Here is a 27,993-nt window from a genome sequence, read left to right as displayed (position 1 = left end):
GCATGTGCCAGCACGCCCAGCAAATTGTGTCTTTTCAGTAGAGACGAGATTTCTCCACATTGATCAGGTTGGTCTTGAACTCCCAATCTCAGGTGACCTGCCCATCTCAACCTCCCAAAGTGCTGGGATTACAGGTGTGAGCCACTGCGCCCAGCCAGGTCTGTGAATTCTACCTCACAACTGAGCTGACAGGATCTAACGTGCTCTTTCCTGGTTTTAGATGATTTTTAAGAGCACATAATTTCACTTCAAAAAACCTGTCGATTAGTTGCTCTGTGAATTTTCCATTTTCTCCCTCATCATTCTCAACCTCCTAGTTCACACACTTGAAAAAAAAAAATCTATTTTTTTACCTGTAGTCTCAAACCACATCATATGAGCAGAGAATCACATTAAGCCAGGCACAAGGCCTGTGCAATGAAATGGTTAAAACTTGGCAGTGGGCACAAAAATAACATGGAGAAATGTTTGTCACATTTTGAAGGACTGAAAATCCAGCCAAAATATTTTTTTGTGAATGCCATGATTTTCCCCCCAACACATGAGACATGTAGGTTTCTTGAAAAATTGGGAAAGAAAAAAGAGGAAAATAAGTTAAGCATTAGGCCACTATCCACTGATGGTGGACAAACCACTCACCTTTAACAACCGTATGCATTTCCTTCACTTTCCCTCCACTTATTTCATTTATAACAATTAACTGGGGTCATACTGTTCGGTAACCTGTTTTGTTGCCTGTTAGTGGTACATCATTAATATCTTCTTAAGCAACAATTCTTTATAGCAAATGTTTGCTGTTTTTAAATGCCATGAGTCTAAATGTGCTCCAGTTTTACTTTTACTTACACACTATCCCAAGGTTGTAGGTTTAGGATACTGGATATTTAGATGATTTGTAATTCTTCATCAGTATAAAATAATGCTGCAATTAACATCCTGGGGCCAAATTATTTTTAAATCATAGTTGGTCCTTAACACAAATCTCCAGTGCCTAGACTCACGTAACTTTATCGAGCTAGCATCTTATAAATGTTAACAACAGGTTGTTTCTACCTGCAGCAGTTACCAGCCGAGAGTGGTCGTACACACTCAGGCTCACTATCTGCCGAAGCAACTCCAAAAGATGGGGCCTTCTCCTTGCTGGTGTTCTGCAGACAGTGAATCCCTGCTCCTGCAACCCCAGGACCATAGATATAATTTTTATATACACAAATTTTTTTTTTTTTTTTGCTATGTTGTCCAGACCAGACTCGAACTCCTGGGGTCAAGAGATCCTGCTGCCTCGACCTCCCAAAGTGCTGGGATTACAGGCATGAGCCACCATGCCTGGCCTGGAGATGTTCTTTACCCCCACATCATAATGGTTCTTCTTTCTCAGCACCACCAACAACATTTATGCTTTTTACTAAGCAGTTGGAATGTGCTATAACATTTAACCTTCAAAAACGTTCTGAGAGAAGCTGTTGCCCTTATTTGATGGACGACAGAAATTAAGGTTCAACATACAGAGTCCAATAAATGAACACGGATAGCGTCATAGCACTCAGGATTTAAACCAAATCGTCTCCAAAGCCTAATGGGACCAGCTTCAAACTCTGGCAATAAAATCTACAGTTCTGGTATAATGGACAGTGGAGACTCAGGAGAAGGGAGGGTGGGAGGGAGGTGAGGAATGAAAAACTACATATGGGAGTACAATGTTCACTACTCGGGTAATGGGTACACTAAAATCCCAGACTTCACCACTCTACAATTCATCCATGTAACCTAAAACCACTTCACCCCCTGAAGCTGAACCCCCAAAAGGATGAGTTTCCATGGCATGGAGATAGCTATATAAGTGCTGGTGGCCCCACTCATCATGCTAGCAGTCACCAGAGAGTCAAGCAGGAAGGCTGGTGGCTCCACAGTCCACAACCACATGACAGGAAGGCATGAGGCTGACTCGTGATTGAAGGACCACAGTACCCACATGTATCTTATGTACAAAGTGCAGCATGCCTTATTGGCTAAAATATGGCACGTATGTGCCATGAGAGACAGAATTAAAGAATTGAAAGAGACCTCAGAGGAAATCAGCCAGTCCAATTCCCTCACCTTGTTTCCACAAAGAAAACTGGGGCTCAGGACACTGGGTCACAAAACCAGCTCATGGCAGACCCAGGTCTACAGCCTCCCAACCTAGCAGTCTAAGCAATAACTCACAGCAGCATATGAATCACAAAACTCACAAAAATTCCCAAAAATAAAATTTCTATTTTAAGGGAAAAAAAAAACTACCTGAAGTCTAAACAAAGCTGAGTATCTAATTCACAGGACTTTGATGAGGTATTTGGTTTCATGTCTCTGGCATATTTGACCAAAAAACAAAGTCAAGAGATGTAATAAAAACAACAAAAGCTAAAGACACAATAAGCTGTTTCCATCAAAGGTAGTTTGTCATTCATAAAATGACATCAGAGTGTTATTGAAACCTTAATCACACAGGCCTGGAACACACCCTGCATTATCCTGGCTGATACAAAAGAAGAAAACACACACGCATGCAACTAAGGAGATCGAGCCCAGATCCATTTGTGTTATATCGGAAAACTATTCAATGGGTCCTACTGGGCTCCGAGTGTCAAACTGCGCTAGGCCAGTGTTCTTAGTAACTTGCTTTGTTCCTTCTTTCATTCATTTGAATATTATTTAAGCATCTATTCTGTTTAGGCGTTGAGGATAAAACATCAGTGAATAGACCAGGTGCCATGGCTCACAACTGTAAACCCAGCACTGTGGGAGGCCGAAGCGGGTGGATCACCTGAGGTCAGGAGTTCGAGAACCAGTCTGGCCAACATGAAGAAACCCTGTTTCTACTAAAAATACAAAAATCAGATGGGCGTGGTGGTGGGCGCCTGTAATCCCAGCTGCTCAGGAGGCTGAGGCAGGAGAATCACTCGAACCTGGGAGGTGGAGGCTGTAGTGAGCCGAGATCGCACCACTGCACTCCAGCCTGGGCAACAGAACAAGACTCTGTCTCAAAAATTAAAAAAAGAAAAGAAAAAAAGAAAAGAAAATCAGTGAATGAAAGAGAAAAATCCTTACCCTGTAGAGCTTTCATTCTAGGGAGGCTATGAACGAGTCAGTAAAACCACACTATATGTTAGGTGGGAGAGGCAGGAGGGTTCACGATTACATGGGCTGCTTAGAGAAGACCTCACTCTGGGAGTGGAGGCAAGGGGAGGAGACCTGGGGGCACCTGGGAGATGTGGGAACAGGAAGGTGGCCAAAGGGGCTGGGACAGGATGAGCAATGGGTTGAAGGACAGAAGTTATGGCCTTGACTTTGGCTTTTGCCCCAAGTGGAATGAGAGTCAATGGTCTCTGCAGATGATGCAAAAGAGCTGACGTGCTTTTTAAAGGACCCCTTTATCATTAAACTTTTCCCTGAATGTCACCAAGAATTCCTCTTCACATTCAGACAAACCCACACACAGGCAGACACCTACATACATTCACACACACCCCAGAGGATGTGGTCCGACCCAGGCCCCCGCAGCACAGGTCACCCTCTAATGTCTATGTGTGCTGCCATCCCTCTGTTAGTCACTCTCATCCCACAGCACCTGTGCTGCAGACAGCTTGGGAACGGCCCCTTATCAACCATCTGGACCCAGGGATGTAATTCTCTCCTGTGCTTGAGGCTCACATCCCACTGAAGCCCTTCCTCCTTCCAACCAGAACCTACCCACCACCTGGAGGCCCCAACAGAGGTCTGGGATGCCCACCTCTCAAGGGAAGTCCAAGCATCTGTCTCATGTCCTGCAGCACTTGAAGGAGATGAAGGGGTCTCAACTGAACAAAGAAAGCAGGTGGAGGGCCAGTGTGGGTCAGAGCGGCCCATCCCTGTCTGCACTAGGAGTCGCACCTTCCTCCCTTCCCTACACCTGCCTCAGAAGGAACAAAAGGAGTAGCAAAGAGAGGTGAGGGGTGCAACCGGGGATGCTGCAGCGAGAACGGGAACCCAGCCACCCATCTGCTCGCGCCTTATTGACATGGGTTCTGTGAACTCACACAAGATTGACAGTGGGCCTGGCACTCCAGGATGAGGGAGGAGCACGGATGGAGGGAGGAGCATGGATGGGGGAGGAGGGGCAGAGCACAGATGCAGAAGTACTGAGGGAGAGAGGAGCACAGATGGAGGGAGGAGCATCGATGGAGGAAGGAGCATGGATCGAGGGAGGAGCATGGATGAGGGAGGAGCATGGATGGAGGGAGGAGCACAGAGGGAGGGAAGAGCATGGATGGAGGGAAGAGCATGCATGGAGGGAGGAGCATGGATGGAGGGAGGAGCACAGAAGAAGAGAGGAGCACAGAGGGAGACAGGAGCAAGGATGGAGGGAGAAGCATGGTGGGAGGGAGGAGCATGGACGGAGGGAGGAGAACGGAGGGAGGGAGGAACACAGAGGGAGAGAGGAGCATGGATGCAGAGAGGAGCATGGATGCAGGGAGGAGCATGGAAGGAGGGAGGAGCACGGATGGAGGGAAGAGCACAGGGAGAGAGGAGCACCGAGGGAGAGAGGAGCAACGATGGAGGGAGGAGCATGGATGCAGGGAGGAGCACGGAGGGAGGGAGGAACACAGAGGAAGAGAGGAGCATGGATGTAGGAAGGAGTATGGAAGGAGGGAGGAGCATGAATGGAGGGAGGAGCATGGATGGAGGTCCACCCGCCACATGCTTTATGGCACTGACCATGTTCTCGTGACCCCAGCAACAGTCATGCTCATTTCACAGATTAGGAAATGGATTCCCAGGAGGGGATGTGCCCCGGGTCACAGCATGACAAAGCTGGGACTCAGGGGTCTTGGGTCTGCCCAAGACTTCCCACCTCCCAATGTATCTAATCTTCCTGGGGTGATAAGCCCCCAACCCCACTCCACCGATGGTGCTCCATGGTGGGGGTGCAGGAAGGGCAAGGAGGTCAGTGGCGTTAGGTCTGGACTCTGAAGCCACAGACAGGATGAGAACCCACACCTGGGGGCAGAGGATTCTCCCCAGAGAACAATAATGGACAGCTCATGTTTATCAAGGGCTTACTGGGCACAAAGCCCTATTCCACCTACCGTATTCATTTAATCCTCACAACATCTCATGACCAATGTGGTGACGTCATGCAAAAAACAATAATAATCCGCAAACAGCCCCAACCAGTAGGTATGACATTTTCCCCATTCATATGTCCCCATTCCTCAGATGAGGCAACTGGAACCCAGAAAAGCAAAATAACTTGACCAAGGTAAGAAGAGTCCACAGTACAGGTATAGTCACACTCAGGCTGTCTGACCCCAGAGGCCACACTCCTAACCCTGACACCATCCCCTTTTACACCGGTTTGTGTTATTTTTCTACGAATGCCGTGAGGTTGGTTTAGCCCTTATTAAAGCACATACTCCAGAACCCTCCTTCAATTCCTCAGCACTTACTGTGTGCCAAGTACCGGGCTAGGCCCTGGAATTTCTGGGTGAAAAGGTCACGACATAGTCTGTCCTTAAAGAAGAAGAACTCCTTCCTTTGAAGCTAGAGGGCTTTAGTCTCCCTCAAAGACAACAGGAAGGTCAGGTGTGGTGCCTCACGCCTTGTAATCCCAGCATTTTGGGAGGCCAAGGCAGGCCTTGGCCTCACTTGAGACCAGGAGTTCAAGACCAGCCTGGGCAACATAGTGAGACCTCATCTCTACAAAAAATAAAAGAGTTAGTTATGTGTGGTGGCACATTCCATAGTCCCAGTTACTCAAAAGGCTGAGGCAGGAGGATTGCTTGAGCCTGGGAAATCGAGGCAGCAGTGAGCTGTTATTGCACTACTGCACTCCAGCCTGGGCGACAGAGTGAGGCCCCGTCTCAAGAAAAAAAGGAGAACAGGGAACTTTCCCTGAAGCATCTGGTGTAGAAGTGGAGGGGTTATGATGGCATTCTGGGAGGGATGGGCCGGGGGTGGAGCAGGAAGAAGAGAGGGGTCTATACATCACCGTTTTCCCCAGGTAGACAGATTTGTAACTTGTACCACCCCACAGTCCAGTGAGCTGTGACAAAGAAACTGCAAAGGCATGGGCTTCGTCATCAGCCAGACTCCAATTCTAACCTCAGCCTGTCACCACCGTTGTGCCCTCAAGAGGCTAACTCACCTCTCTGGGCTTCAGTTCCCTCGTCCCTGTACAATGGGAGGTGAGAACCGAACTCCGGTGTTTCCAGGGCGGCTAGAGGTGTCAGAGACGTGTGAACCAGAGCAACTCCGTCTTGAACAGGAGCTGGGTAAAATAAGGCTGAGACCTACCAGGCTGCATTCCCAGATGGTTAGGCACTCTAAGTCACAGGATGTGACAGGAGGTCAGCACAAAACACAGGTCATAATGACCTTGCTGATAAAACAGGTTGCAGCAAAGAAGCGGGTTAAAACCCCCCAAAACCAAAATGGCCACAAGAGTGACCTCTGGTTGTTCTCACTGCTACACTCCCACCAGCGCCATGACACTTTACAGATGCCATGGCAATGTCAAGAAGTTACCCTATATGATCTAAAAAGGTGAGGCATGAATAATCCACCCTTTATTTAGCCTATTATCAAGAAATAACCATAAAAATGGGCAACCAGCAGCCCTCAGGGCTGCTCTGTCTGTGGAGTATCCAGTGTTTTATTCCTTTACTTTCCTGATAAACTTGCTTTCACTTTACTCTATGGACTTGCCCTGAATTCTTTCTTGCATGAGATCCAAGAACCCTCTCTTGGGGTCTGGATCCACTTTCCTGTAACGGAGGGGACTGGTAGGGTACAGTATTCCCAGTGCTATCTGAGAGCCCAGAACATAGACAGCAGGCCTCACATGTGTGCTATAGTTACAACTGTCCTCATCACCACCACCATCATCCAAACAGCCAGAGGGCTTTTCTCCAGAGTGGTGGCAGCAGGAACCATCTGTGGCTGGCCAACATTTCAGTCCTTCTGAGTCAACCATGGGCTTCCCAGGGCACATCACGGGCAGTGTGGACCCTGTGAGTGTTGGGCCTAGGAGATGAGCCCATAGCTGCTGTCTCCTTCCTGGGACAATCCCTCATACTAAGGGCACCACAGTCAAAAGGGCAGGGGTGCTCCCTGAGAAGGTGGAATCATAGCTCACTGGCAGCGCCCCAGCATTGCTCAAGTCCCAGCAGCCAAGACTCAGGTGGCCCTTTTGGTGACAAGCCAGCTCTATCCCTGAGCTCTCTACCCTCAGGAGGGGGTGGCAACTCTGGAAACTTCCCTGTTTCTCAGCAAAATCTGGGACTGGCTCAACAAGCGCCCTGCAGAGTACCTGGAGGACCAACTCTCCGTTTTATTCCAGAAAGTTTGAATTTTGCACCACTTCATTAGCCTTCAATCCTTGAGCGCTAAGAAGGGGTGGGAACTCAAGAATCGCTCACTGAGCATGGCCCCCCGGGGCAGGGGCCGTGCAGTCCAGTCCACTGCTCTACCCAAGCACCTTCTCAGAGCCTGATAGCTAGTAGGCACTCAAATATTCATTACTTTAATAAATGAAGGAGGCCGGGCACGGTGGCTCACACCTGTAATCCCAGCACTTTGGGAGGCCGAGACAGGCAGATCACGAGGTCAGGATATCGAGACCATCCTGGCTAACACAGTGAAACCCTGTCTCTCTTAAAAATATAAAAAAATGGCCGGGCGTGGTGGCGGGCGCCGGTAGTCCCAGCTACACGGGAGGCTGAGGCAGGAGAATGGCGTAAACCTGGGAGGCGGAGCTTGCAGTGAGTGGAGATCGCACCACCGCACTCCAGCCCGGGCCACAGAGCGAGACTTTGTCTCAAAAACAAATAATAAAATAAAAAATAAAAATAAAAATAAAAAATAAATGAAGGAATGCAATTAGGGCAATAATAAAATAATTTTTCCAAAAGAAAAGCAGTCCCACCACACATAACTCATTTCAATTTCACCTCTAGCTTTCCCCATCTGCATACATATCATCACATATTTACAGGACTACAAATGCCACACACATGCAATCTTAAATACTGTGTATTTTCCCTCGATGTAACAGTATGAATATGCTCGTGTTGTTACCCAGCCTCCATAATTGACATCTGCGTGTGTGATGACCCACCCATCGTGTCCTGTGCCATGGTCTGCCAAACCTCCCCTTACCACTGGACAGCTATCTTGTTTTCATTTTTTTTCTGTATTATGGATAACGCAAATAGCCTCATACATTCTGCTTTGCTTTTCTATTGCATTCTTGCCTCAGGAGGAACACCCCTGGAAGGATGGAGTGGATGGAAGGGCATGGCTGTCCTCATGTCCTAGATGAAGAGAGTAATACCGGGCAGGTACCGGCACGATCTTCTGCTGTGGGAGTTCTGTAAAAGCTGCTGGATGAATAAACGTGGCTCACCCACCTGATGCCCTCAGTGAGTGGCAGAGCCTCAGCTTGCCCCAGGCCAGGGCTCTGTCACCTGCCCACGCAGTCAGAAAGTGACTTTCTGTAAGTCAGTAGGTTAGTGTGCCAGCCCCCAAACTCCATTTTTAAGTAAGACACAAATTCCAAAATCCCCTGTGGATTCTACAGGATGGACACAGAGCCCACATAAACCCAGCACCTCTCACCACCTTCTCTTCTCAATACTCTTTCCTCCTTCGCACCTGTGCTCAGAGTCCCGCGAGTGCAGTGGGTACTGGAGAGCAAGCACCTCCCTAAATGTCACACCCAGGGCCCCTTGTGGCCTCACCCCTGGCCCCAGGGTTTTCCAACAACCCGGGCTCACTCCCCTTCGGCTTCCATGTGAGCTGTTCCTCGGCTTCCAAAGCTCTTTTCCAGCTGTATCCTCGTGGAGTCCTTCTCCACCCTTTTGGGGTCTTTACTCAAATATCACCTCCTCTGCAAACCCATCCTGACCCCTCACTTAAAATTACACCACCATCTAGGCACCCCTCCCTGCTTTCATTTTCTCCAAAGCAATTTTACCACTTAACAGATAACACATTTTCCTTAGTGTGTGTGTGGTATTTTTAGGGATGAGAATCTCACTATGTTGCCCAGGCTGGTCTTGAACTCTGGCTCAGGTGATCCTTCTGCCCCAGCCTCCCAAGTAACTGGGATTCCAGGTGTGTGCCACTGCTCCAGGCTTTACTTATTTACTTGTCATCTGAATGTCTCCACCCAACATTAAAGTGTAAGTTCCACAAGGTCTACATTTGTGTCCATTTTGTTCACTGCTATTTTCCCCAGAACTAAGAATAGTGCCCAGTCCCTAATGGGTGCTAATTAAACACTTGTTGAAAAAATAAATAGTAATACTGTAATATAAAAATATTCTCATTCTGCACAAGGCATTGTGCTTTTCCATGGCTCATCTTACTTACTATGAAAAACGACCCCATTATAATCCCTATTGCACAGATGAGGAAACTATTGCTCAGAAAGGGTAAGCAACTTGCCCAAAGACACACAGCTAGCCAGAAAGGCAGTGCAGTCTGAATCCAGGCTGTCAACCACCAGAACCTGTGCTCTTACCCAGCATGAGGTGCTGCTCATCCTCCCATCCTTATATCCAAAGATAGAAGCCATCCATGGCCCAGCAGAGCTTTATAGTAAGAACAGCAGGTCTGCCTTTTGGAACATAAGCATTGCCTGGCTTGCAGCCACAGGGTGACAGGGGCCCGTTTGCTATGACAAGTGGGACCAGAGTTTTGACAAGTTGGGTGCTAAGATAACGAATCCTGCCAGACCAGGAAACTGCTTAAACCAAACAGGGCCAGAGAGGAAGTTTAGCCTAAGCTGTTAGATGCTTGAGACAAGGTCTGGTCATTTGAGGCTACCTAAGCATTCTTCTAAGAATAGTCAGAAGCCCCCTCTGGTTTAGGGGTCTAGGTGGGAGGGATGCAAGTGAAGGAGTTTCTTCTAGACACACGGATGATTGCAGCCCACATGGCTGGCTGTACGCAGGTATTGCAAGTAAACGAGGTCTTTGACTTTTGGTTTCTCTTTTTCTTTTTTTAACTACTTCCTAAAACTCTCAATTGTCAAAGATGCAGTTGGAAGAGTGGCCTGGGGTTTTGTCTCAAATGTTCACCTCTCCTCATAAGCCACCAGGCCAACCACACACAAAAAATTTCCTGTCCCCTGAAAAGACAAGTTTCCATTCGTTGATGGATTCTCCCTTGTTCTACTCTGTCCCCTGTCCCCTGTCCCACAGTGAGTCAGGGCCACCACAGGGACCCACCCCAGGGACTCATCACCTTCTTTCTCCTAAAATGCACCACCAGCATTTAAAATACCACTGTGCCTGTCGCCATCAGACCCAAGCACCACCTGCTATGTTGTCTTTGTAGCCGGAACCCTTCCAAGCAGAGGCAAAATTCTTTGAGATGATCAGATAAAGTCCTCTGCCCGCCTGCTGCCCAAACCCCAGCCCTGCAGGCTGCTCCTCACAAGGATGCCCCTCTCCCACCTTCCTGCTCAGCCAGAAGCCCCCACCTCTTGCTTTGCAGCCTCCTTTCTGCAAATGGCCACCTGTTAATCCAGATCCCCAGACTCTGTTACTTCATCCTGTCTCCAACTGTGAGAGACTCCCATTTCAACGATGTGAAAAAAGAGATTGCCAAATCCATTTCCACCCAGCATTACTTCTTCTAAAATGCTAAGCATTACCAAAGCCTTGTATTATCTCTTTTTGCCCTGAACAAGACCCAAGATCAAGCAAATTTCTAAAGAGGGCAATAAAATGAACACAAATGGAAATGCAGACAATTCATCTCTACCAGTGACTGTGGGACTTTGGGCCTTATTTCATCACCTACATGGGCTCATAAAGTTATCATCACTGAGATGTTAACTGAGAGAACTGCTGTCAGAATCTTGCTGCCTTAAACCTGGGTACTAGCTAGGCAAGGTGGCATACACCTGTGGTCCTAGCTATTTGGGAGGCTGAAGGTGAGCCAGAGAGGTAGACAGAGGCTGCAGTGAGCCACGACGGTGCCTCGGAACTCCAGTCTGGGAAACACTGTGAGACCCTGTCTCAAAAAACCTGGGCAGGTCCACTTCACATTAGCCATAACTGTGGGAGGAAGGGATAGGGCCCTGAGTTATTATTAATATATTCCCAGGATTCTGGCCTTCCATTCCTATTTATTTATTTTTTTATTTTCATTTTGAGATGGAGTCTCATTCTGTTGCCCAGGCTAGAGTGCAGTGGCATTATCTCAGCTCACTGCAACCTCCATCTCCCAGGTTCAAGCGATTCTCCTGCCTCAGCCTCCTGAGTAGCTGGGATTATAGGCACCCACCACCATGCCCAGCTAATTTTTGTACTTTTAGTAGAGACGGGGTTTCACTATGTTGTCCCGGCTGGTCACCTGACCTCAGGCAATCTGCCCACCTCGGCCTCCCAAAGTGCTGGGATTACAGGCATGAGCCACAGGGCCCAGCCCACTTTCCATTTATTTAATAGCAACAAGCTTACATGCAAGGAACCCAAGGTGCTGGTTAACCCTGGTCAAAGGAGGCCCCTAACTCAATGACATCAGACCCCCCTGGGGCTTATTAGTCGTTCAGCCTCCCCCAAACGAAATGGTGCCAACATCTTCCACCAGGCTATTTCCAGGCACTGCCGTGAGGTCCACACCTCACTAGGTGAGTACACTCTAGACTCCCAGAAGTATCTGCTCGATCTCATAACCCCTTCTTGCCCCATCCTACAGGAAGAAACCCATGAGGAGCACAATGTCCCGAAGTCTACATTCCTAACCAGAACCACAAATCAGAGTCTGCAGTCAGGGGAGAAAGGGGCAGGGCAGGCAGCTCAGTAAGAAGGGGGTTTCCCACGGCTGTCTCTTGGGCTTGTTTCCCATAACTGGGTGCCTAGACACTCATACCTGATATCGGCAGCCCCACATCTGAGCTGGCAACCTCAAGTCTGAAGACCCCTTCCCTGGCAGGGGTCCATGTGCCACCAAGCAGGCCGGGACTGCCAGGCTTTACATCAGAGAACTGAGTTTCAGTTACCACAGTGAAGGCTGGCAGCACAGAGCACAGCTCAGTGCAAATCAAGACACATTTCCCAAGTCCCTACACACCTCAGTGCAGAGATGAGTCAGCTGCATGGCCTGATGAGCCTTCATTCACACCTCACCAGCACCTTCTACGGGTTTACTCATCCACAAACTCCCCCACTAAGCTGGCTTTCTGGAGCACAATACACCTCTCATTCACTCTTATATTCCAGAACAGTGCATGAAACCCGGCCAGGAGGGTGGAGGGGGAAGCGGGAGGACACCTGTTTGTTGAGTTGGTGCATTAATTCTCTCCTGGGGCCCAGCACTGAAAAAACAGCCCCATACCCCTGCCTACCTCCTTGACCCCAAGGCCAACCATCCTCCCCTGACACCATGTTCCAGGCACACCAGCCTCCTCCTGGCCCTTGACCACACCAAGCTTGATTCTGCCTCAAGGCTCTTGCACAAGCCAGTCCCTCTGCTGGGAACACTCCTCCAGGCTACAGTGGCCTTCTCTTCTTTCAAGACTTAGCTCAAAAGTCACCCTCTCTGGGAAGGCCTTTCCCAATCACCCCACCTAAAGAAATCACCTCCTCCATACTCCCACCTCTCTCTCACCCACTTCCAGTTTTCTTCTGAGAGCATGTCTATTTGGCGTGTTTATTATCTTTCTCTTTCTACTAAAGGAAGCCTTCTATTTTCTTCCCTGCTCCTTCCTCAGGGCCTAAAACAGTGCCTGGCACACAGCAGATGCTCAATAGTCACTTGAGTGGGCCCAGCGTGGTGGCTCACGCCTTTACAGGACTTTGGGAGGCCGAGGCAGGGAGATCACTTGAGGCCAGGAGTTCGAGACCAGCCTGGCCAACATGGCAAAACCCTGTCTTTACTGAAAATACAATAATTAGCCGAGTATAGTAGTGCATGCCTGTGCTCCCAGCTACTCAGGAGGCTGAGGCACAAGAATCACTTGAACCCAGGAGGCAGAGTTTGCAGTGACCCAAGATTGTGCCACTGCACTCCAGCCTGGGGGACAGAGTGAGTCTCTGTCTGAAATTAAAAAAAAAAAAAAAAAAAAAAAAAAAGTCACTGAACAAATGGACAAAAGAGAAAATCAATAGCAAATTCAAGATGAGGAATATCTAACACGGTCGAAAAATGGAGAGAATAAAGGAGAGAAGAAGAAAGGTACAAAGGTCAGAAAGAATTGTAAAAAATATGAGATACTTACCCAGGAGTACAATTTTTAAAACAGCCATCATTCAAAAGGACTTAAATGGAGGGGCTAGGTGTGGTGGCTTACACCTGTAATCCCGGTACTTTGGGAGGCCGTGGTGAGTGGATCACCTGAGGTCAGGAGTTTGAGACCAGCCTGGCCAATATGGCAAAACCCCGTCTCTACTAAAAATACAAAACTTAGCTGGGCGTAGTGGTGCACCTGTAATCGCAGCTACTCAGGAGGGTGAGACAGAAGGATCACTTGAATCTAGAAGGTGCAGGTTGCAGTGAACCGAGATCACGCCACTGCACTCCAGCCTGGGCAACAGAGCGATACTCCGTCTCAAAAAAAAAAAAAAAAAAAAAAAAAGGGAGAACAGTTTGGCAAGTCACACACACACACACACACACACACACACACACACACACACACACACTCTCCATCTCCATGCTCTTTGACCCAGTAATTCCATTCCCGGGAATTATCCCAAGAAAACGAATTCAGAATAGGAACAAAAATAAAGCGCCTGTATAAAAACTACTCCATTCACATTGTTTATAAATGCAGACATCTACAAACAACTGAAATGTCCAATAACAGGGAAAATGCTTTGCCAAATTACAGTAGATCCACTAGGTACACTATCATGTGGCAACTAAAATGACTAAAAGGAAGATAATAGGGAAACATGGAAAAGTGTTTTGGAGTAATGCTACATGAAATGGGGCGGGGGGGGGAGGCGATGGTGGAAGCACTGAACTCCTTCTAAGTACCAGGCACTGTCCAGCACTCCTTCTGTATCTTGGTTCTCAAAAGAATCCAAAATTAACCTACTCTTACCCCCTTTTAACAAACAAGAAAAGTGAGGTCCAGAGAGCTAAACAACTTGCCCAAGGTCACAGAGCTGGCAAGGAATGGAGTCAGAATATAAATATGGCATCCCCACCCCAGAGTCCCCACATATCCTGGCACCCTCAATGCACACCTCAATGTCCTACCAAGTGCCTGAGGGGCCCTTTCCCATAGCAACATCACAATTGTGTTGTGGAGGCCAAACTCGGAGACTGAAACAGTCAGCAAAAAGCGACTGGGCACCCGAGAAATGCTTGCAAGAGAACATAGCAAAAGCCAAAACAAAACACAACCAACCAAAAGAAAACTACCTGTTGGGATCAAAAAACCATGGAGAAAAGAAATGAGAAAGCGGTCAGCAAAGCCAGGCTTCAGGAACGACTGTGCAGAGCCTCGAGAGAAGAGCCGGGAAGGGCAAGGAAGCCTTTTACAGGTGCTGGATCCAGGTTCCAGGCTGGAACCGCAGAAATGAGGGTATGCCTCGGGGTACCCAGAGAATAGCACCTTCCTGTACTCACCAGTTCTTCTCTCCAGGGCCCACACGCAGTGAAGTTCAATCAATGTTAGCTGAAATACACTTATAATGGGAACAAGCAACAAGGAAAAGGAAGGGAACAGACACTAGAGGCATGGACAAGAGTGGACTGGAAATCAGGACATGCACAGTGGGATTCTGCTGGGTCTGGGGGCCCCACTTTGTTAAAGACTCTCATCTCAGTCTCTGGCAGGACTGCGGGGAGAGGGAAGGCACTCAACTGTCTGAGAACAGGTTTCAGGTGCAGCAGTAGACTCAGGTTAGATAGTGAGATGGACACTCTGCAATGTACCTGCTGCCAGAAGCCAGAGCAAGCTTAGGAGAAAATAATCAAGATGGCTTTTCACGGGAAAACACAGAGATTCCTCCCAGTCTGCTGAAATAGGTATAGCTCAGCCTGGAAGCGGAGGGCTGGATGACGGCCCTGGGTCACTCTGCTTCCTAGAGACGGACTGCCCAGGGCCACCATTGCCAAAACAGAGCATAAATACCCCAGATCACTCAGGATTGGCCACGGGCCAGGCACGGTGGTTCACGCCTGTAATCCCAGCACTTTGGGAGGCCAAGGTGGGTAAATTGCTTGAGCTCATGAGTTGGCCTGGCCAATATGGTAAAACCCCGTCTCTACTAAAAATAAGAAAATTAGCCAGGCATGGTGGTGCTTGCCTGTAATCCCAGCTACTTGGGAGGTGGAGGCAGGAGAATTGTTTGAGCCCAGGAGGCGGAGGTTGCAGTGAGCTGAGATCTCATCACTGCACTCCAGCCCAGGCAACACAGCCAGGCTCCATCTCAGGAAAAAAAAAAAAAAAAAAAGTATATATATGCCACAGTTGGTTATTGCTGAAGCTGGGGAATCACTACACAGAGGTGGTCACAACATTCTCTCTACTTTTGTACAAGTTTAAACCTTTCCATGATAAAGTTAAAAAGAAAAAAAAATACGGCTGGGCGCAGTGGTGGCTCACGCTTGTAATCCCAGCACTTTGGGAGGCCGATGCAGGCGGATCACAAGGTCAGGAGATCGAGACCATCCTGGCTAACACAGTGAAACCCTGTCTCTACTAAAAATACAAAAACGAAAAATTAGCCGGGTGTAGTGGCAAGCACCTGTAGTCCCACTTACTCGGGAGGCTGTGGCAGGAGAATGGCATGAACCTGGGAGGCGGAGCTTGCCGTGAGCCGAGACTGAGCCAATGCACTCCAACCTGGGGGGACAGAGCGAGACTCCATCTCAAAAAAAAAAAAAAAAGAAAAAAAAACCCCATAAATTCAGACCTAGGCATTCCACCTGATGGAGCACAGGGAACTTGACCTCAAAACATAGCTCTCTGATACAATAAGCATTTTAAACTAAAGGCCCTAAGAGATTAACAGACACTGAAAGAGACTTTTCCTCCATCTATAAAAAGAACAGATGGACCCACCAGGGACAAGGATTGTTTTTCATTCCCCTCACTGTTATCTCATTATCTATTGCAGGAAAAAAGACCAAAAATGCAACCACACCCTAAGAGACCCATTCACAAGATAATGTCTATCTCTTAGGATCATTCAAAGAAATAGCGGGGTCCCACTGCGATATTAGGTAATCGCTCTGTGATTTTGTGGTACACCAGGGAGAATCAATTCATATGCCATTTCTCTTAGTCATCTACATGTTGTGAGTGATTTTTTCAGTAAACCTTCAGGGGGCAAAAAGCAAGTTTTTCCCTTAGCCCCTACACACCAAGGAATCACTATGGCCTGGCCCAGGGTTTGGGGCTACGCCCAGAGCCGAGACAAAGGCAACTAGAGTCTTCAAGATTATCCTATGCTAAAAGACTTTCCAGCTGGAGGAGAGAGGAGTTTGCAAATCCAAGTTGGGTGTTAAAGGCAAGGAATTAAGCCTGCCGGGGTTCAAGTCACAGCTCAGTCTCTCCTTAGCTATGTGACTCTGGGAAAGTCATTTAACCTCTGTGCGCCTCAGTTTCTTCATCTGTAAAATGGGGACAGTGAGAAGACCTTCCTCACAAGGGTGTTGTGAGAAGTAAATGCTACATAAAGCTTAACAAGGGGGCCAGGCACAAAGCAAGCTTGTCATAAAAGTAAATGTCAGCTATTATGACACATCCATTTTGTAACAGGTATAGATATTCGTTTTGGAAACCACATACATCCATTTGACTCAGCGACCGGGGAAAATGAAACGGGGTGGAACCAGCGCTCTCTTTCTGAAACCTCAGGCAGCAGTGTGGGAGCCTTGACTCCGGCGCACCTAGAGTGGCCCCAGCCGGCCCAGGCCTCCATTGGCCAAGAGGCCAGAAAGAGCTCCTCCTTTCAAAAAGTCACCACCAGAAACAGGAAGCTGCTTCCTTTCCTTTCCATTCAGAGCCAGCATTTCCTTTTTTATTTTAAAAAGCATTCCTCATCTGCAGCCCAGCCCTCTCCCCCAGTCCCCTGCAGCCCAGGCTCAAATGCACCCACAGCCATCTGCATTTCTCTTGGATTGTTTTCTGCCCGTCAAGGGGATCATGAGGTTCCTGGTAGACCCTGAGCAGACCATGCCCTTAACACCAGGGCCAGGAGGAGGCAGGAAGTGCGAACTCCAGGCAGGCAGGCGGGCGGGCACACCTCTCTGGGCAAGTTTCCTCTTCTTGTTAGACGGATTCAGTGATACATGTATTTAAGTGCTAATGTGATGCCCAGTAGACACCCTATTTCCCTTTGTAAAGCACCTCCTTCAACAAAAGGCAACGTCTCACGGCTGGCTAAGTCTTCAGGGATACCAGCCTCTCTTCAACCCACCCAATTTTATTTGGAACCTCAAACAGCACCTCAGTTTCATAAAAACCTAAAATATAAACACAACACTTGGTTGTAAGTGAGCCAACAGTTTCTTGTCTCTTTCTCTGCTCAAGGCTTAAGGCCGTGTCTCCCCAACTACGTTCAGTGGAAGAAAAGATCCCCTGGACAAATAAGTGTGAGAACTGCTGCTGCAGGACTTCTCAGAACCTTTAAAGCACAAATCCTTATCCACAGGGATCTTCAGGAGGGAGATGGCTGATGCAGCACAACTTTCTTTCACAGAAACATCTTGCAGGGTACAGTGTGAGATACAGAAAAGCTGCATTGAGACTTCAGAAGGGCTGGGTCTTGGTGGGGGAGGGCCCGGTCTTGGTGGGGGAGGTGTGGGAGTTCTCCAGATAGCACCTGGAGTAATGTGTAAGAACATACAGGTTGCTTTTTTTTTTTCTTATTGGCAAAACTGCGTGTGCACCATGAATGAAGCTGGTCTCCCTTATCCATATCAAAACTAAACCCAAACTAATTGGCTAAATTGGGACTCAACACCTCCAGGAGCCACGTGGAAGAAAGCCCCACCGCCCTTTAAAGTAGCTTACCTCATCATATTTGCGGAAAGCAAAACGCTTATGACCAGTATACTGCTAATATAAGTCTATAGATAATGCTGTATGAAAAATTATTTTTCCCCATCATAGCTGGCATAGTCCACATTTTGCATTACACTTCCCCCTTTTTTTTGTAATTTTAAACTCAGGTCTTTTTCTCTTCTTTTTCGAAATTTTAATCTAATTATACAAGACGGAGTCTCAGTATGTTGCCCAGGCTGGTCTCGAACTCCTGAGCTCAAGCGATATGTCCACCTCTGCCTCCCAAAGTGCTGGGATTACAGCCCTGAGACACTGTGCCCAGCCTTAAACACAAATCTTAATTCATTCTTACAATTATTCTGAGGTTAGAAAAATGGAAGGGGAAGAAAAATGGCAAGCAGGTAGGCTGACTTCAGCTTCACTATTTGGAAAGAGAGTTTGCTCGGTTAAAACACACTACTGCCCACCAAGGCCAAGACAACAGAAAAATACAGACTTATACAAATAGATTTTATATGTGACAGCAGTTTGAATGGAGACTTTTTAATGCAAATGACAAACAGCTGTGCCTGGGAATAAATGACAACGAATTTTTCTATCTCAACAGCTGTCCTGAGAGCTCGTCTCTACATCTCTACCTGCATTCTGGAATCAGGGAGAAAGCCAAAATGGATGCCAAGACACTAGATCAGCCGTGTCCAACCCCCTGACAACAAGGACTTTTCCGCCTATCTGTGGTGGTGGGTATCATGAAAATCATGCACAGACCTTTTTTTTTTTTTTTTAAGCTTATCAGCTATCATTAGCATTAGTGTATTTTATGTGTGGCCCAAGAGCATTCTTCTTCCAATGTGGCCCTGGGAAGCCAAAAGATTAGACACATGTGCACTAGATTAAAAGGATACTCCTTCTGGAAGGAATTGTAAAGAACTTCTGACATTGTCTTGACATGAAAACCAATGGATAGTGGGACAGAATGCAAAATCTGCAAGAATTTTTCTTGAGTTTTTGTTTGTTTGTTTGTTTTGTTTTTTTTTTTTTTTTTTGAGTCAGGGTCTTGCTCTGTGGCCCAGGCTGGAATACACTGGTGAGATCGCAGCTCAGTTCAGGCTCAAGTGCTCCTCCCACCTCAGCCACCGTAGTAGCTGAGACTACAGGTGCGCAAAACCACCCCTGGCTAATATTTTATTTTTTGTAGAGACAGGGTCTCACTATGTTGTCCAGGTTGGTCTCAAACTCCTTGACTCAAGGGATCCAGGATAGGATTACAGGTGTGAGCCACCCACCACACCTGGCCATGTGCATGAACTTTGAAGACAAACACAAGGCCCCACAAAAGTTAAGGTTTTCCTACCTAATTTCCAAGGGATCTTTTGATGCAAGGATGAGAAGCCCTTAAAAGTACACAGACAACTCCAAGGATTCAAGATCGTTCATTCGGGCTGAGCCAGTCCACTGGGCAGACTGACCTTCAAAGAAGGCCCACCCGGCCAGGCGCGGTGGCTCACGCCTGTAATCCCAGCACTCTGGGAGGCCGAGGTGGGCAGATCATGAGGTCAGGAGATCGAGACCATCCTGGCTAACACAGTGAAATCCCATCTCTACTAAAAAATACAAAAAATTAGCCGGGCGTAGTGGCAGGTGCCTGTAGTCCCAGCTACTTGGGAGGCTGAGGCAGGAGAATGGCGTGAACCCAGGAGGCGGAGCTTGCAGTGAGCCGAGATCGTGCCACTGCACTCCAGCACTCCAGCCTGGGCGACAGAGCGAGACTCTGTCTCAAAAAAAAAAAAAAAAAAAAAAAAGGCCCACCCATGACATACCCCAGATGGCTCTCCAAGAATCTCTCCAGTCCTCAGGGTCCCTAAGGCATTGGGACAGAGCTAGGAAAGCAAACCCATTTGCTTTCTCCTGCAGGAAACCCCTTGAGAGCAATACCTCACAATCAGAGAAGGATGGAGTGGCTCACCCTCAGTCAACAGGCCAGGCTCAAGGTGGTATAATGTCTTAACCAAGGGTGTGGGCCTCCAGGTCTGACTCCCAACTCAGTGCTCCTTTAATAACCACCCCTTGTTAATTCTCCTTAACAGGGGCTCCTGGCAAGTCAGTTCTCCCTCAGGCCTTCAGTTTCCTCACCTGGAAACTGAAGATGAGAGGGCTGAACCAGATGCAAATTCCAAGACCCTCTGCAGCCCTAGGAAGCCACAAGTCTACTAAATCATCCCCAAAGCCAGGCACCCCAAATAGCACTATGATCAGTATTTGTAGTTAGGGATGCGACCAAGGATGCAGTTAAAGTGACTTTCATGAGCCTCAAGTGATCAAGACCTCACCATACGGTTATGTACTACCAAAGCTGATCAGTCCCTGGACACGGAGACCTGAAATCCAGCCCCTCCCTCCACTATCTTGGAGCAAGGAAAGGGCCTTCTTCTAATTGGTCAGCCCTGGGGGCCCCCCTTTGCTACAGGTAACCATAAAAACTAGAAGCCACAATGCCTGACACATAGCCCAGAACCTCAGACACAAGCAACCACAAAACTAGAAACCATAGTTTCTGATACTTATCCCAGAACCTCAGCCACAGGACCATGTCCAGCCTCTCAGGTCACTGCAACCTCCACCTCCCAGGCTCAAGCGATCCTCCACCTCAGCCTCCTGAGTAGCTAGAACTACAGAAGCGCACCACTATGTGTGGCCAATTTTCTATTTTTTGTAGAGCCGGGATTTTACATGTTGCCCAAGCTGGTCTTGAACTCCTAGACTCAAGTTATCCACCAGCCTCAGCCTCCCAAGGTGCTGGGATTACAGGCATGAGCCACCGCACCCAGCCCCAGCCTCCTTTTTAAACTCTGGGACGTCAGTGTGATTACAGATGCAGTGGCAAAGGCATAAATGTATGAAGGCTGCCATTCCTGCTTAGGAGAGCGGGATTTATGATGCTACAAAGATATTAAAGACTAGGACAGATATTAAACGTATTCATATACTTTGACCCAGCAAATCTCACTTCTAGGAAGATACTTGTTGCAGCATGATTTATAAAAGCATGACTTGGAAACAGCCTGAATGGTCCACACAGGGAAACCGGTTAGATGAATTTGTGGTGTGACCACACAATGCAGCCACTAATAGTGCTGATGCATATGTATATGTGCTGATATAGACAGAAGACATTTACAAGGCAATGCACATGGGGTATGTGCCACAAATATACACATGTACATTTGTATGCAAATGCAGGAAAAATATACAACAAAATGTGCACAGGAATTAACTCTGAGAGGCGGCATTATGAGTGATTTTCACTGTTGTACATCTAGTACTTTCTTTTTTTATAGTGAACATATATCATTATATATTTTTTAAATATTTTGATTAAAAGTAGAAAGTTAAAGAATATACTGTTTATCAGAGGAACTGTTCAGAAAGAATAAGACAGGTAGCCATTTAAAAAATTATGAGTAAGCCGATCTCTAGGCAGCTTCTCCTTTCTCAGAATGAGACAAGCGCAGAGCTAGCTGCATCATGGTGCTGAGAGAGTCCTGTCTTTGAGGATGTGCTGGCCTGGACATTAGGGAAGCAGACCCATGCCCGAACCCTGAGGCTGCACAGCCTGGGTGACCACAGGAAGCCCAAACATCTAGACCTGAGCCATGGAATGCCCTCAGCCCAGCCCTTTTTATTACTGGCCATTTCCTTGATCTCAGCAACCATGGCCCTGCACAGAATCTCCCCACCATAGCAACAGCTTTGGAGTTCTGAACATAAGTTCTCCATAAGACCAGTCAACCCGGGTTCAACCACCTGCTGAGACAGTCTCTCTATCCCTTTGAGATGCAATTCCCTCATCTGCAACATCAGGATAAAGCCTCATAGCATCATTGTGAATGTTAAGGTGCAACATATGCTGAGAGCCTAGTGGAGTGCTCGACATAGAACAGGTGATCAAGCACGTTCCTCATCTGTGTCTGCCCTCTCTACTCAAAGGTCATTCCCCTAACCCCAAAGGCACCTATGCAGCTTTCCCTTTGAATTAAATGTAAAAAAGATATCTCAACCCCAGCCTATTCTGAAGGATGGCCTTTTTAAAAGGCACAGCTTAGAGAGACTTGGCCACAGGCTTTGCTGCTTCTCCCCAGCATTGCAGACACTGCCACCATGGGCCAGCTTCTCTGCATGGTCCATCTCCAGACACATCCAGCGGGCAGGAGTAGAATACCTGTGGTGCAGAATGCCACTTTCCTGGATTTTGAGGCAGCCCAGACCACTCCAAGAAGAGGAAACAACCCTGACGTGGAAGACGGCATTCCCATAGCTGCAGGCAGCAAACCACACCTCCTGGCACCCACGTCAACCCAAGCTGCAGATCTGATAAGACCTTTCTCCAGCACCACCCAGCCCTCCCCAGGCTCACAGCCACTGCGGGTCCCCCTCTAGGCTGCCTCTGAGAAACATTTGGGAGGTAGGGAAAAAGTTACCCAGGTAAAAGTGGACACAAAAGGGGCCAGAGCCCCAGCTCTGTATCTCTTCAGAGATGGCTGGAGCCACTTGGCCAGAGGGTTACAACTGTGGCCACAGAGCAGAAGCAGAGAAACGCCACACTTCGAGACAGTGGCTGGCTGGGAAAGGAAAACCAGGTTTCAGTCTCCTTTCTGCCAGGGACCTGCAACTTGGTAGAAGTCCCCAAGACTCTGGGAATATTTCCCAGAAAACCAGGAGATGGCTCACACTTGTAATCACAGCACTTTGGGAGGCCAAGGCAGGTGGATCACTTGAGGCCAGGAGTTCAAGACCAGCCTGGCCAACACGGCGAAACCCTATCTCTATTAAAAACACAAAAATAAGCTGGACATAGTGAGGAATGCCTGTAATCCCAGCTACTCAGAAGCTAAGGCAGGATTGCTTGAACCTGAGAGGTGGAGATTACAGCGATCCGAGATCATGCCACTGCACTCCAGCTTGGGCAACAGAGTGGGACTCTGACTAAAAACAAAAACAAAAACAAAAAAAACAGGAGGTTGGATGGACCAAGGGTTCATTGGGGTTCCCAATGCAGGGTCCTGCAAGCTGTGATACTAGAGTCATTACTGTGCCCTGCCTGGCTCCTTCATTAGACTAGAAGTGTCCTTAAACCCCAAAGACTGGGAGAGTAGCCCACCTACTTCAGAGCCCTTGCTAGGTGGCAGCCAGCCAGGTAAGCACATCGACAGTAACTAAAGGTCTGTCCAGGGAACGTGCCTCCACACACCCTAAGGACCCAATCTGCAGGCATGCCACCCCTCCCCTCTCCCAGCAGTTCTATCGTCAGATGCTCCTAGGAGGCATAGGGAGAGCTCAGGTCCCCCACATAGCAGGGCTCTGACCTCTGCCACAGCAGAGCTGTGTGAGGGCCAGGTCTCTCTGACCTTCCAGGTAGCAGGAGGGCCTCCCTCTGACCCCTTGCGGCTCCAGGGCAGCTGCTCAGGAAAGCGGCCCAAGGGCAGAGACTGAACCAACCACAGTTCCCAATATTGCCTCCAGTACAGCCTGACTCTACACCTACCACAGTTCCCAATACTGCCTCCCCTCTGCACCTACCACAGTTCCCAACATCACCTCCCCCAGCAAAGCCTGATGGTCAACGTCCTTCAGCCCCTTTCTCCACATCAGCTTGCTTAGGAGGGATTTTTCTCCGCAAGAACACAAGGTGGGGAGACTCAGCACGGCACAGCCTGTCTCTGGAAAGTACTAGTAGGCTGGCAGGAAAGGGCAAGTCACAATGTCCCTGGAACGTACATCTCCATGAGGTAACATGTGTCTGCTTCCACACACCCTTGTCTCCCCAGCACTGGCCAGATTCAAAGGAATGAAGGTAATTATTACTGGCATAGGTTGCAGGCCCAGCTATGAGGCAGGCCAGGTGTCCCTCCGTGAGCATATCTGGGGCACAAGAACATTCCCATTTGGCTCGGTGGAGTTTTCAGGCCCCTAGGAGGGTCTAGCAGAGACAGAACGCCAGGTCCTGCCATGATGAAGTAGCCTCACAACTGTTTACAGATTAAGACTCTGGTTTCAGATTGTGCCTCCCTCCCTTTCTATTTAGAGAGGGAAAATGTGTATGATGAAGACTGCTGATCTCCAGGAACGTGTGTGAGATTGAGAAGAGTCAGGTACACTGCTGGGCACATAGGCAGCAAACGTTAAGTCAGCTCCTTCCACCCTTTGCCATACAAACTGGACCACGACACAGAGAAAAGCTATCCCCAGGCAACCAGACACGCTGACCCCCCACACCCCATCACAACACGATTTCAGGCAGCAGCAGCCCATCTCCAGTCAGGGACCTCCACGGACATCTCACATGCTGCTTCTCCCACTGAGTGCTTATATAATGAAGGCCAGAGTGAGTTGGGGCTCCTAAGATTCTAGGTAAGTCCGACACAGTTACACAGGCCAAGCCCTCCCGGTCAGATCCTTCTTCAAAAGCCAGGAATCCAGTGTTGCAAGCACAGTCTCTGAGGTTATGAGCTGGTGTGTGGGGAGCCCACAGAACAGGAAAGAATGCTGGAGTGGACACTGCCACTGGCCCACCTGGCCCCAACACAAGCTGCTGGGGGTGGACGGCCCCACCCAGCTTGCTGAGATTGTTTCCTGGCTTGTGTCACCCGCCTGTATGAAATGAGAGGCAGCTGCAGAAGTACCTTTCCCTAAAATCCAGATTTACTGATCCATAAAGTAGGGGTTAAGTCTCCCTAGCGAGGGTCTAGTAGGGGTTGTTTCCCTAGTGGTGGCCTGTGCCATAAACGCTACTGGACCCTCCCTAGGGAAAGCTGCCAGGCAGACTCTTTTGGTAGTAACAGCATGGACTGACAGACAAAACGCTGCAGGTGTGAGCAGTCTCGTTCGTATTTTACGTACAGGGGAGCTTGAGATTCAGAAGTCATGGGACCTGCCTAAGGTCACACAGACAGAACCCAGGCCCAATATGAAAGCCATGGGGCTTCCTGTTCACCACGCTGCTCCTATGGCAAAGATTCTTATAATAAACTTAACCCCTATGTTATGGGTTCAGTAAATCTGTATTTTAGAACCATTCTTAGAGGGTTATTCTTAAACAGGGGTAGTATAAAAATAATCACAAACATTTGATTTCACCCAACCAAGTCTCATTCTCTAACCCAGAGAATTTCGAGCCTCCAGAGCCCTCAGAGATCCACTCCAGCCTCCTTGTTTTGCAGGTGAGGAGGCTGAGGCCTCTGGGATGAAGTGACTCATCCAAACTAGCTGGTGGCAGCCCCATGGAACTCGCTCCAGGGGTCTAAATTCCCATCCCCCAAAACAACCCAAGCCCTGCCTTTTCAGGAAGTGGGTGAACCCGAATCCACATCACGGTGGGAAGAGGAGGGAGCTGCAAATCCCCTGTGGGCCTTCGGATGAGTTCTCTGCCACCAGGGATGATTGTCTAAACAAACACTCAGGAGGGAAGCCACTGAATAAACCAGCTCCAAGACTTAAATAGCTGGATGCTCTACGGTGTCATGAACGCCACACCGCCATCAAAATGAGAGACTCTGGAAGTTAGGGTAGGACAAAAAGCCATTCCAGAGAATGCACAGCAAGTGGTTCTCCTATACATACTCTGGGAGCCAGGAGCACTTCAGAGCAACGTGGGGACAATCCCACAGAGGCCAACACAGAGAGCATTCTCCAAACCCAGTAACACCGCAGTCCAACCATGCACTCTGCCGGACAGCGACCCCCTCCTCCCAGAACTGAGCCTCACAGGCCCCCTATTGTGTCAGCTTAAAAACTGAACTTTGCTGGGCAAACACACTCAGCTGTGTTCAAAAAATCAGTTTCTCTCAATACTTGGAAAACTGCAGCATGCATGCAGAAAGGCCGGTTGTAGGGGGTTTTGTTTGTTTTTTAAGCAAAGCCTTGGTCAGTACAGCTTTAGCAACTGTAATAAAAAATAATAATACCCAGCACTGACTGTATTCTTCCAATGTCCTGTGGTTTTATAGCTTTTAAGAAAATAAAACTGAGGGAGAGGCACCCCCGAGCACTTGGGATCAAACAAGGATTCAGGCTTGTGGCATGCCTGGAGGAAGGATTGGTCTTGTAATAATTACCACAATCACAGAGGGCCTTATGACAGCTGGCAGAGGCAATTAGCAATAAGGGGCGGGGGGAGGGTTTAGGGGGAGGAGAAATTGAGGATCTAATAAAACAAAACATCCCCAGACCTGCAGGAGGCCAGATGTGGCAGGGCAAGATGGTGAGAGGTTCCTTGTTCAAGACGGGGCAGCTATTAACTGGTCTGACGTTTCACCGCCCCGTCCCTGGCCAAAATCACATTTGGAATCCACTAGTTGCCCTCATTGTGTATGGACAGGGTGCCCCAACAACCCTTGGACTGGTTTTTCCAAATCCTTCTAATACTTCCCAGCTATAATTTGAGAGAGGAAGGCCCGCATATCTTATTTCTTCTTTACACTCCAGGCTGTCTCCATCAGAACCCCTTAAACAGTGTCATCTTCCCACCAAAGGCTTGCTTCCCCAGCATAATCCTTCCTAAGCCAAAATCCAATCTTTGGGGGGAAGCAGGGGGAGTCGGCGGGTAATTATTAATACATTTTAAGCAGCGAGCCTCTGTGGCAACGTGAAAGGAAAGCACCAAACGCCTGAATAGCAAAAATGCAGTTTCAGCAACACTTTTTGAAAAGCGGCAGACAAGACCTGGGAGGAGAGGAAAGGAAGGGACAGGACGGCGTCTAGGGCTTGAGGGGAACAGGGGACGACAGGCCTGCGATCACGCTTCAGGGGAACCTCCTCCGTCACCCTGGCCCACGGGTGCTCGGCTCAGTCACACAGGGAAAAGTCCAGCTTGTGACTCAGTGGGACAACGAGTCCTGCGGCCCCACAAACTGCAAATGGGGTGGGGCGGAGAAGGGAGGAAAGGGGATGTCCGCGCGCAGCCCACTCCGCCCACGGGCCCCTCGAGCCTCTATCCCAGTTCCCACCACGCACCCGCCCCACAAATCCTGCCCAAGGTGAGGGCTGGTCCTGGGTCCTCCGGCTGCCGCATCAGCGAGTGCAGGAGCGAGGGGAAGCCTCCACGGGGGCGACGCGGGCTCAAGGATGCAACTCGGCCAGGAGTGAACTGGGGCCCGGAGGGAGGTGTCCGGGCCGCTTCTCGAGCCCAGCCCGGGTCCCCGACCCCCTTACCTCCAGGGTCCGGATCTCCTGCTGGGTGAGGTCGTTGGACACAGCGCACTTGGTGCGCAGCCCGCGCAGGCTGCCGATAGAGATGTCGATGAGCTTCTGGAGCTGCCCGCACTGCTGCAGCGCCCGGCTGGCCGCGGCCCCTGCGCCTCCCTCCGCGGCCGCCGCATCCCCCCCGCCACCGCCCTCCTTCTTCTCTCCCATCGCCGCCGCGCGCAGCGCCGCTCTATCCATGCCTCGGCATCGGGGCCGCGGCGGCCGAGGCGGGGAGCCCGGGGCGCGGGCGCCTCGGCAAGGAACCCCTGAGCCGGGAGAGATGGACCAGGAGCGCCCCTCGGCGCTGCCCGAGCCGGGACGCCGGTAGAGCCGGCCGCCGAGTCTACCGCTCCTGAGCTCCCAGCCGCTGCAGCAAAGCGAAAGCCGCGGCGATCCGACGGCTGCGGCTCCCGGAGCCTTTAAGCGGCGGCGGGGGCCGGGTCAGGACGGCCGGGCATGCTGGGACTTGTAGTCCACGCCGCACACCTGCCGCCGGCCCCCGCCCTCGGGGCCCGGGACAGCGCCCGTGCAGCCTTCCCAGCCCTTCTCTCCCCTCCCCTCCTGGCGGCCGCGGCGGTTCAGGCGGTGAGGGCGGGCCCCGACTGGGAGCCCCGGGTGGGGCTGCTCCGCGCCGGCTCCTCCCCTGGGCGCCGAGAGTCGAGGGAGCAGCCTCTCCCGATCCGCCTCCACCCTCCACCCGGCCTAGGAGCTTCCCGCGACCCCCGGATGGGGCGGCGCCCTCTGGACGCCCGGCGGGT

The 27,993-nt window shown here is 49.5% G+C and overlaps 1 protein-coding gene and 4 long non-coding RNA genes across 9 annotated transcripts in view; 3 read left to right on the top strand and 2 right to left on the bottom strand.

Annotated features, from left to right (window-relative positions):
* LOC144335380 (uncharacterized) overlaps positions 1-24,960 on the top strand; it is a 56,304-nt gene extending 31,344 nt beyond the window's left edge. Inside the window, exon 2 of the long non-coding RNA XR_013406215.1 lies at positions 22,954-24,960. This is a non-coding gene — a long non-coding RNA (uncharacterized LOC144335380). The remainder of the gene's footprint in view (positions 1-22,953) is intronic.
* Positions 1-27,631, bottom strand: part of KSR1 (kinase suppressor of ras 1) — a 172,614-nt gene extending 144,983 nt beyond the window's left edge. For all 5 annotated transcript variants that reach the window (XM_077970554.1, XM_077970556.1, XM_077970557.1 and 2 more), the window contains exon 1: positions 27,203-27,631. In XM_077970554.1, the coding sequence (XP_077826680.1) occupies positions 27,203-27,433 (231 nt within the window). In that variant the 5' untranslated portion in view covers positions 27,434-27,631. The remainder of the gene's footprint in view (positions 1-27,202) is intronic.
* On the top strand, positions 1,213-15,884 carry LOC144335376 (uncharacterized). The gene is made up of 3 exons (XR_013406211.1): positions 1,213-3,127; positions 3,306-5,852; positions 15,388-15,884. It is a non-coding gene; the product is annotated as an uncharacterized LOC144335376 (long non-coding RNA).
* Positions 8,200-13,103, top strand: LOC144335377 (uncharacterized). Its single transcript, XR_013406212.1, has 2 exons — positions 8,200-11,213; positions 13,056-13,103. It is a non-coding gene; the product is annotated as an uncharacterized LOC144335377 (long non-coding RNA).
* LOC144335379 (uncharacterized) lies at positions 18,990-23,582 on the bottom strand. The gene is made up of 2 exons (XR_013406214.1): positions 22,812-23,582; positions 18,990-20,751 (listed from the first exon to the last, which is right to left on the bottom strand). It is a non-coding gene; the product is annotated as an uncharacterized LOC144335379 (long non-coding RNA).
* Positions 27,632-27,993: the final 362 nt, after the last annotated feature.

Source organism: Macaca mulatta, chromosome 16, assembly GCF_049350105.2.
Source record: "Macaca mulatta isolate MMU2019108-1 chromosome 16, T2T-MMU8v2.0, whole genome shotgun sequence".
Taxonomy (NCBI): domain Eukaryota; kingdom Metazoa; phylum Chordata; class Mammalia; order Primates; family Cercopithecidae; genus Macaca; species Macaca mulatta.
This window is presented reverse-complemented; position numbering and strand designations above follow the sequence as displayed.